Source organism: Peromyscus eremicus, chromosome 4 (assembly GCF_949786415.1).
Source record: "Peromyscus eremicus chromosome 4, PerEre_H2_v1, whole genome shotgun sequence".
Taxonomy (NCBI): Eukaryota; Metazoa; Chordata; class Mammalia; order Rodentia; family Cricetidae; genus Peromyscus; species Peromyscus eremicus.
Window position 1 is genome coordinate 130,612,137 of NC_081419.1, and position 10,406 is coordinate 130,622,542.

The 10,406-nt window shown below is 38.9% G+C and overlaps 1 protein-coding gene across 5 annotated transcripts in view; it reads right to left on the bottom strand.

The window, feature by feature from the left end:
- Positions 1-10,406, bottom strand: part of Mroh8 (maestro heat like repeat family member 8) — a 78,924-nt gene that overhangs the window by 36,683 nt on the left and 31,835 nt on the right. For all 5 annotated transcript variants that reach the window (XR_009378945.1, XM_059261792.1, XM_059261791.1 and 2 more), the window contains one exon: positions 2,502-2,637. Coding sequence is in view for 4 of the 5 variants with exons in the window: in XM_059261792.1 (XP_059117775.1) it covers positions 2,502-2,637 (136 nt within the window). In the remaining variant the exon portion in view is untranslated. The remainder of the gene's footprint in view (positions 1-2,501; positions 2,638-10,406) is intronic.

Here is a 10,406-nt window from a genome sequence, read left to right on the forward strand (position 1 = left end):
ACTGTCTATCTAGCTATCACCTATCTCTCTATCATCTATCTCTCTATCATCTATCTATGTCTATCTATCTACCTACTTATCATCTATCTATCTACCCACCTATCATCTATCATCTATCATCTATCTATCTATCTACCCACCTATCATCTATCTATCTATCTATCTATCTATCTATCTATCTATCTATCTACCTACCTACTTATCATCTATCTATCATCTATCTATCACCTATCTATATATCTATCATCTATCTATCATCTATCTATCTATCTATCTATCTATCTATCTATCTATCATCTATCTATCTATCATCTATCTATCTATCATCTATTTATCTATCATCTATCTATCTATCTATCTATCTATCTATCTATCTATCTATCTATCATCTATCTATCATCTATCTCTTGCATCCTCTTGTTCTCTTGCTATTCCCCCCTCTCTTGCAGACAGTCCTGTCATGTCCAGTCTGTTTCTCTTTCCCTCTGCGTTGAACTCTTCTAGATGCCGCTGGATGTTCCCTTTCTCTCTTATTTACAATAAAAGTGTCCCCTGATAATGGAGATGTCACACTGGCAGTTTCTGTACTGTGGCCCCTCGAATACATCTGGTACTGAAACCCTCACATACAATAATCAATTGTACTTCCCTGCCTACGTCTTTGTAAACACTGCTCACACTCAGAGCTGCCTTCATGGATGGCGGCTTCAGAAAGCAGAGCTCCCACAGTTGCTAAGGCAGTTCCCTTTGGTTGCCTTTCCCACCTGTTAAACCTACTTGATTGCTCTTAATTCTTCACATCAGCTTGAGAAAGCCTTCGCTCAACTCCACAACTCATCTGACTCTTACTCACGTTTCTCTACTTTTCTTTATATTACAGGTCATGGTGAGGACTCTCAGCTCCAGCACCATGTCTGTCTGCACGCTCCCTTGCATCTTACCATGATGGTAATAGACTGAACCTCTGAACTGTAAGAGAGCCACCCCAATTAAATGTTTTCCTTTATAAGAGTTGCCATTGTCATAGTATCTCTTCACAGCAATAAACCCTAACTAAGACATAAGTAGGTACCAGGGATGGAGTTATTGCTATGATAAGCCTGATCATGCTTTTGTTTGGAGGAATTCGAACTTTGGGTTAGGAAAGCAGTGGAATGATTTAAGCACTGGTTAATGGGCCATACTAGGAGCATGGAAGACAATGGTGCTGAGAATGATTTGAACTGTGGGGGCTGACTCAAGAGGTTTCAGAGGAGAAACCTCTATGATCATCCCTGAAGTTGAAGTCTATCTTGGGGAGGCCCCAAGATGCTGGAGATGCCAGAGCCATGGGATACCTGCAGAGGAGAGCTGTAACAGGGAGTGGAACCAGCACAAGAGAAGGAAGTGTGTTGCAGTCTACAAAGCTGAACAGAGTTGGAGATCTGAAGAGCATTGTAATAGCAGACATGGAGCTGCAGAGTTTGGAGTTTGCCCAGCTAACCTTGGTTTTGCTTTTTTCCTCACTATGATCCCTTCCATGTGTTTTGTAATAGTAATGTATGTTCTGTGCCATTATATGTTGGAAGTATATGATCTGCTTTTTTATTTTGATTTTACAGGAGATTGCAGTTAAGAGATTACATGAATCTCAGAAGAAACTTTGAACTTTAGACTTTTAAATAAGTTTGAGATTGTTATACACTATGGGACTTTTGAAGTTGGACTAAATGCATTTTGCATTATGCTACTGTTACAAGCTTATGGGGGCCAGGAAGTAGAATGTGGTAGTTTGAAAAGAAAATGGTTCCCAACCAGCAGAGTGGTACTATTAGGAGGTGAGGCCTTGTTGGAGTAGGTAAGGTGTGCTGTTGTTGGAGAAAGTTTGTCTCTGTGGAGGCAGGCTTTCAGATCTCATATATGCTCAAGCCATGACCAGTGAGACAGTTCACTTCCTATTGCCTTTGATCAAGATGGACTCTCAGTTCCAGCACCACGTCTGCCTGCATGCTGCCTTGATTCCTGCCATAACAATAATGGACTAAACCTCTGAGCTGTAAGCCAGCCCAATTAAATGTTTTCCTTATAAGAGTTGCTATGGCCGTGGTGTCTCTTCACAGCTAAGAAACATTAAGCATTCAAATATATGAACCTGTGGGGGCCATTCTTTTTTGTTTGTTTGTTTGTTTTTGTTTTTTTGAGACAGGGTTTCTCTGTGTAGTTTTGTGCCTTTCCTGGAACTCGCTTTGTAGACCAGGCTGGCCTCGAATTCACAGAGATCCGCCTGCCTCTGCCTCCCTGCTGGGATTAAAGGCGTACGCCACCACCATCCGGCATGGGGGCCATTCTTATTCAAACCACCATAGTCAGTACTGCTACATACTGCCTCGGGACTATGTACCTTTCTATCTATGACTTGCTAAAGAAAGTATTTCTAGAACATAGGATGGAGGGAAGGAGGAGGGATGGTGCCTACAGCTGTGCTAGAGATTAGAGTACATCTCTGCTCCACAGTGTCTTACACTTTAGCTTCAGAGTGATGTGAAGCAGGTAATGGGTCCCCTCTGCAGCGTCTTCAGCCACCTCTTTCACTGGGTCCCCACATAGCAGTGCCATCACAGCCACTAGATGTCCAAGCCTTTGGAACTGCAGTGGAAGCTAAGTGAGAAGGAAAGAAAACTTTCATCAGAATATGGGGACTTTTTACCTTAAACTGGAGTTGTGGAGGAGTCCAAAACTCAAGAGAGCTGAAAGTGTCACAGGCCCCTAGATCTCTGGAGGGTTACTGTTTCACATATTTGGTATAATTCATCCACCCAAAGGGCAACCTAACCTATGAACGCATTCTAAAAATGAGGCGGCTTTGGCAATGAAGATATTCATTCCAGTACTGGTTTAATTAATTAATTAATTAATTAATTAATCTTTTGAGCAAAGGTTTCTCTGTGTAGCCCTGACAGTTTTGGAACTTATCCAACACTGTTTTTAAAGATCACATTTTGAAAATATTTGTCTAGTAATGGAAAAGGAAATTATGGTGTAATCATTCTATGAATATAACCACTAGAAATCAAGTATGGCCTGGAGGCATGGCTTAGTAGTATAGTATATGCCTATCCTTTTTAAGGACATGATAGCAACAAGAACAAAATTCACCATGAAGACCAACAATGAAACAAGAAATTTATGACACACTAAGCAAAGGAAAAACCTATCAAAGTGAGTACAGCAGCACTAATTCTTAAAATATACTGATTAAAGCCAGGAAGTGGTGGCTCATGCCTTTAATCTCAGAACTTGGGAGGTAGATCTCTATGAGTTTGAGGTCAGCTTGGTTTACAAAGCCAGTGAGTTTCAGCACAGTCAGGGCTACACACACAGAAACCCTGCTTTAAGATATTTGATTATACTGTGTAAAGATATATCACTGTGATTGGTTTAATAAAACGCTGAACGGCCAATAGCTAGGCAGGAGGCATAGGTGGGATTTCTGGGAGGGGAGAGGGAAGAAAGAGAAAGAGAAACCAGGGAGACACCAAGGAGACACCAGGGACCAGTCAGCCAGACACAGAGGAAGCAGGAAAGTAGGACATACAGAATGAAAGAAAGGTAAAAAGTCCCAAGACAAAATGTACATAAATAGATACAGGTTAAATTAAGTTATAAGAGCTAGTGGGACAAGCTTAAGCTAAAGCTGAGCATTCATAACTAATAATAAGTCTCTGTGTCTTTATTTGGGAGCTGGTTGGCAGCCCAAAGAAAAGGACAACTAAAAATGGCACCCAATGTGGGGCATGAATTACCACATAGGGCCTGAGAAAGCTGGGAAAAAAAAACAGATACAGAGGTGCTGCTGTGCAGCACAGAACTTGAGCAGCAGGCATGCTGAGTAAAGACAGCAAGCGAAGTAAAAGTGCCTGCCACAGTGTGGGCACCAGCTTCCTAGAGCTGGGTAGTTAAATGCAGCTCACAGTTACATGCAGCTCTTAGCCAGGCCTGCAGGTTCAAGGCTTGGCTCTCATGGATGTAAGGAGGGAGTGGAGCCAACAACCAGAGCTGCATGTCAAAGGGCCTAGCTGCCACTTAGCAGTTTAAGGTTTGGCTGGCATGATCAGAGAATGCTATGGGTGCACAGTAAAACAGGTCCAGACTGAAAAAAATCTTTAAACATGTTACAGTGTACGTAGGTGCTTAAGAAAGAAAATGGGTATAGACAGTCAAAGGAAAAAATAGTTTAAATATAATTAAGTAAAGTCTTTATAGGAAGAGTAAAGTAATATAAGAATAAGCCACGTAAAGATGAGAAACACTAGGACATCTGGATCCTGTATGGTGCTTTGCTGACTTTGAATTTTTTTAATGCTGATGCTGAGAGATATGGGATTGTAAAAGGAATTGCTGAGTTAAACCAGCCTAGATATTTTAGGACTGTCTTAACCTTAAAATGGAATTCAGAAATGTATTAAATTGGGGGAGAGGTTATGCTTTTGTTTCCACAGGAAATAAAAGGCTATGGGTTCCTTCAAAATTATTAGAGACAAGATTTGATTGGGGGAAAACCCCTAAAAATTTAGCTACAGACATAAAGAAATAAACCTAGAAAAACTACAAGACAGGTGACATATATGCTGATGCCTTGACATGGGAACAGCTCTGAGACTGGATGAGACAAGATACATCTTGTTGGTTACAGAGTCCTCATGACTTATTACATGCCATCCTTTCTTATGGCATGGATAGAGGTTTGGTTATACAATCCAAACACATTACAAAGTTGACAGATGTCTTTTACCTGCTCAAACATAAAATAAAAAATCATCTTTGGCTGGCTTGTGTACAACACAGAGTCTATACTTGTGTTAATGCAGACATGTATGTTATCTTCGAAAGTTTGTATGTTTTGAGAGCATGGGGATGAGACACCAGTGAAAATGGGTGGTCCAGGTGATCCAGCCTCTCAGAGTGTTTCCATTATAGTTTCCTTAGAGTTCTGTGTTCAGGAAAACTTCAAGGCTGCTAGCTGAGATGTTCCAGCCTCACAGACTATTCTATCCAGGACTTCATATAAGCCTTGCACTTTCCCATTATGCAGAGACTGGACAACAAATGTTATAGCTAGTTTTCTTAGGACTTGACCATTATCTCAATTTCTGGAGATGCTGTTGCCCCCAGACAACAGGAAGCAGTCTAGAGAACATAATGCCCACATTCTCAAGAGGTGGAGTGGGTAGTTTTAGTCATTTGGTGGGTTATGGATATTTGTCATCATTTAGTGGCAATATAGGAATATAGGATAAAAAGACAACTATTCATCTCAAATATTTTACATTGGTATGGGTTCGCATATATTGATACAAATTTAAGCTTATTTTTGTTTTACTGTATATATGTTTCTACTTTTGTTTAAGGTATAATATAATACCTATGCAGCTCATTTAAAAATGTAATATAAAGTTCTAGTCCTTGAAAGCTATTATTACAAACTTTAGGATAAGAAATGCAGGTTAGTAGTTAGTAATCTATAACAAGCAAACTTGTAGTCATGTTAGGTATGTTTTTAAGGTTAAACAGATATATTTTTAGGTAGACAGGTGATCTTCAAACACTTCAGAGACCTACAGAATATGGCATTTAAGATGTTTAATAATCTAAGGCTTTTCATGACAGTGAGACACATCTGCTCCTGGCAGCACCAATCTACTTCATAAAAAGATGATGGGCATTGAAGAACCTCCATGTGGAGTTTGATTTCACTGTGGCAAAGCTAGCCACTTGGGCAAGAAACTGCTGACAGTATACTGTACAAACTGGAGAAGCAGGACACAAAGAAAAGAGACTGCCAAACTTTGCCAAGACCAAGTGGGACAGTCCTTCAAAATTCTTTCTTCACAGAAGAGTCTGTCAAATAGTCTAGCCTATAGGCTAAAGATGGATGCCCCAACATTGCAGAGGAACCTTGGGTGACTGTCTAGTCATCCAGCTGTTTTGTCATTTCTCAGTTTTGGAAGTGGCTTGCACTGCACTTCCTGTTTACTCAGGCAATATTATATCCTACGTGGGTCTTTGATGGAGTTGAAGATGAAATAATTATAGTTACCTGTAGCTGGAAGTTTTCTCCAGTCCTGCCTGCCCTGTGGTCTGTGGCCACTTATAAAATAATCACACTGACACTTAATATTAATAACCAATTGCATGGCCTATGGCAGGCTTCTTGCTAGCTAGCTCTTATATCTTAAATTAACCCATTTCTATTCATCTATAAGTTGCCACATGCCGGTACTTTCATATCTTGCTTCTCCTGGCAGTGGGTAACTCTTCTCCCCATACATCTGCCTGAATTTCTTGCCTGCCTCTAAGCTGCCTTGCCATAGGCCAATGCGGCTTTATTTATCAACCAATCAGAGCAACATATATTCACAGCATACAGAAAGACATCCCACGACACTTCTCCCTTTTTTTTTTTTTTTTAATTTTTTTGGAGACAGGGTTTCTCTTTGGCACCTTTCCTGAAACTCACTCCGTAGCCCAGGCTGGCCTTGAACTCACAGAGATCTGCTTGTCTCTGCCTCCCGAGTGCTGGGATTAAAGGCGTGTGCCACCACCACCCGGTGCACTTCTCCTTTTTTTGTCTAGTCAAAAAGGAAGATTTTAACTTTAACATAATAAAATTACATATAATATAACAACTATCAAGCAGGAGTTACAGTTATAATATCTAGTCTATTTGTATTTGGCAAAATTAAAGAAAATATTTTATCTATCCTATATTTGTGAGTCTAAGGTTTTATATCTAATTTATTTTTTTATCATAACTAAGGAAAATTATAATTATAACTATCTAGTCTTTAACTACATCAAAGACCTCAGAAGGATATAATATTACCTAAGTCAACAGGAAGAGCACTGTAAGCAACTCCCAAAATTTTGGAAATGACAGAAACAGCTGCCTGCCTGGACAGTCATCCAAAGTTCCTCTGTTATGTTGGGGCATCCATCTTTAGCCTATAGGCCTAGAGTGTTTTATTCATTTCTCCCTGTGTCCTATAGAATATCTGGCATTCTCCTCTGTGAAGCAGGAACCTGAAGAACCATCTCATCTTGCAAAGCTCAGTGGTCACCTTCATATGGGTCCTGCATGTCTAGTTTATAGAACATACTCTCAATCAGTTGATGCAAGGGCCTTTTCTTGTCCAGTGGCTAACTTTTGCCATGATGAAAATAAACTCCATATTGAGTTTCTTTGATGCCCATCCTCCTTGAAATAATTGGTGCTGTCAGGAGCAGACATGTCTCATTGTCTAGACAGGTCTAAGTTCTTAAAACATTATAAATGTCATATTCTGTAGGTCTTTGAAGTGTTTGAAGATTACCTACTTAAATGAAATATATCTATGTATATCTAGAAAACTTAACTAACATGACTATAAGTTTGATTATCATAGATGACTAATTAGTAATCTGTATTTCTTAATTATATTTTACAATTTTAAATGAGCTGCACAAACATAATACCTTAAACAAGAGTAAAAATATTCATAAAGTATAACAAAATTAACTTTAAATTTATCAATAAACTAAAATCCACAGCAATGTAAAACATTATAAACAAGTTGTTGTTCTTTAAAAGTAGATTTAATAATATACCCTTTTATTTTATCATATCTGTACTATCCCCTTTTCCTTTTTAGAAAGAGGTTGCATTTATAATCAACCCCCTTTAAATAAAAATAAACATTTATAAATAATATTTTGGGAATTTGGGTGTAGCTTCTCATACTACTTTCTACTGGTTGGGGGTGCTGGTAATCTTATGGGAATCCTGAGAAAATTAAAAATTATAATTAAATTTTGGCTGTAGTCTGTGAAGGCAGGATCATCTCAGCCAGTTTTTTTGAATCTGATTTTGGATGTTGGGTCATCTGGGCCATGGTGTCATGAGAGATCTTTTAGGAGGTCTTGGCTGATCAAATCTGATGTATCTTTTTGTTTTTTAGCCCAGGCTGGCCTCGAGCTTGTGATCCTCCTGCCTCTGCCTCCTTCAGCAAATCCTACTGGCATGCGCTACCACAACTGGCTAAATCTGATATATCTTAATCTGGAACAAATCCATAGTCTCTTGCTTCCTGTGGAAATAAAAGCAGAGCATCCCTTCCGAAACAACATATCCTTAGATCCAAATTTTGAAGTCAAGATACCTTCAAAAAATATATATATATAATGTTTAACTCAGCAGCCTTTACAATCGAATGTCTTTCTGTAGTTAAAAATCCCAAAGACAATATAATCCAGACTCTCTGTGTGATTTCCATCTTTATGTGGCTTATTTTTATATTACTTTTATTGTCTCTTTAAAGACTTTATTTTTTAAAATTATCTATTTCTTTATATAACTGTCTATACTACCTTTTCTCTTTCTTCAAGGCTATGTACATTTTTATACACACTGTAAACAGTTTAGAGTTTTATCTCATCTGAATCTATCTTATTGTGAATCTATAATCCTTTACTGACCAGGAGAGATTTTAAACTGTTAAAACTGTGTGGCTAGGATGAAAAGCAGCAGCCTTGGCTGCTGACTCCACCCATCTCAGCTTTTCAACATGGTGGGAGTACCTAGGAGAGTCACACTTACCCCACCAACTCTGGGGTCCATGCTGCCACCATGTAGCTGGCCCATAAACCCTTTTTGTCTGCATAAGTAAAGTCTAAATCTATCATGCAGCATGCTGCACAGCTAGGAGACAGCTCTGTGTACCCAGGCAGGAATCTGCCATGCTGTGCTCAAGCCCAAATGGTGTAGCATCTCTGTACCAGCCCACATGAGATGTGAAGTAAGAAGCTGTTTTGGGCTCTGTTTTAGAATCTCTTATTAAGTTTTCTCAGGTTTTAGATGGAAACTTGAGCCCCACGTTGGGCACCAAACGTAGCCAGAAGTTTTCTCTGGTCCTGCCTGCTCCACAGTCTGTGGCCACTTATAAAATAATCACTCTGAGGCTTAATATTAATTACCAATTGCATGGCCTATTGCAGGCTTCTTGCTAGCTAGCTCTTATATCTTAAATTAACCCCTTTGTATTCATATATAAGTTGCCATGTGGCCATGGCTTACCAGTACTTTCACATCTTGCTTCTCCAGGTGGTGGCTGGCATCTCTCTCCTCTGCTTTCTTCTCCCTGTATATCTGCCTAGATTTCCCCTCTGCCTCTAAGCTGCCTTGCCATAGGCCAATGTAGCTTTATTTATCAACCAATCAGAGCAACATATATTCACAGCATACAGAAAGACATTCCACAGCAGTTACCATTTTCCTTGTTACTAAATTCAAAATGAAACTCACGAAAGAGGTATAAGGTGTATAAGGTTAAGAGACATAAAAGCTTAAATTGTTTATCTATGAAAATGTTTTAAGGTCTAAAAAGCTATTTTTAGGTTGGTAACGTAAATTAAGTACAAAACTTTGGACTCATCAAGATAGGATAGATAATGGAGTATTTTCTCTGAATTTGCCAAATACAAATGAACTGAATATTGTAAATGCAATTCTTACTTAATGATTGTTCTTATTGTATATAATTTTACTATGTTAGAGTTAAAACCCTTCCCTTTTCATTGAAATAAAAAGGGGGAATGTTGTGAGACATTTGATTACATTGTGTAAAGATATGTCATTGTGATTGCTTTAATAAAAAGCTGAACGAACAATAGCTAGGCAGGAGGTATAGGCAGGACTTCTGGGAGTAGTGAGGGAAGAAAAAGAAAGAGATGCTAGGGAGACACTGGTGCCCAGTCAGCCAGACACAGAGGAAGCAAGGAAGTGGACATACAGCGTGAAAGAAAGGTAAAAAGTCCTGAGGCAAAACATAGATGAATAGAAACAGGATAAACTAAGTCTTAAGAGGTAGTGGGACAAGCCTAAGCTAAAGCTGAGCATTCATAATTAACAATAAGTCTCTGTGTCTTTATTTGGGAGCTAGTTGGTGGCCCAAAGAAAATGTCAACTACAGCTTGGTGGTGGAGGTACACACCTTTAATCCCAGCACTCAGGAGGCAGAGCCAGGCAGATCTCTGTGAGTTCAAGGCCAGCCTGGTCTACAAAGTGAGTTCCAGGACAGGCACCACCAAAACTACACAGAGAAACCCTGTCTCAAAAAAAAAAGAAAATGCCAACTACAAAATCCTGTCTCAAAAAAAAAACCAAAGGTATTTTATATCTATATATACTCATACATATATATACACAGACTAATATATATCCTGCTTGTTTAAAAAATGGAAGATATCTAACAAAAAACAGAAAAAGAAATGTAACTTAATATAGTGGAGAAAATAAGAAAACGTTTTAAATTAGGGAGAAAAAAAGATAAGCAACCACTTGGTGATCATGCAAAATACATACCACCTTCTGTTTCAAATGACCACTAAGCCAG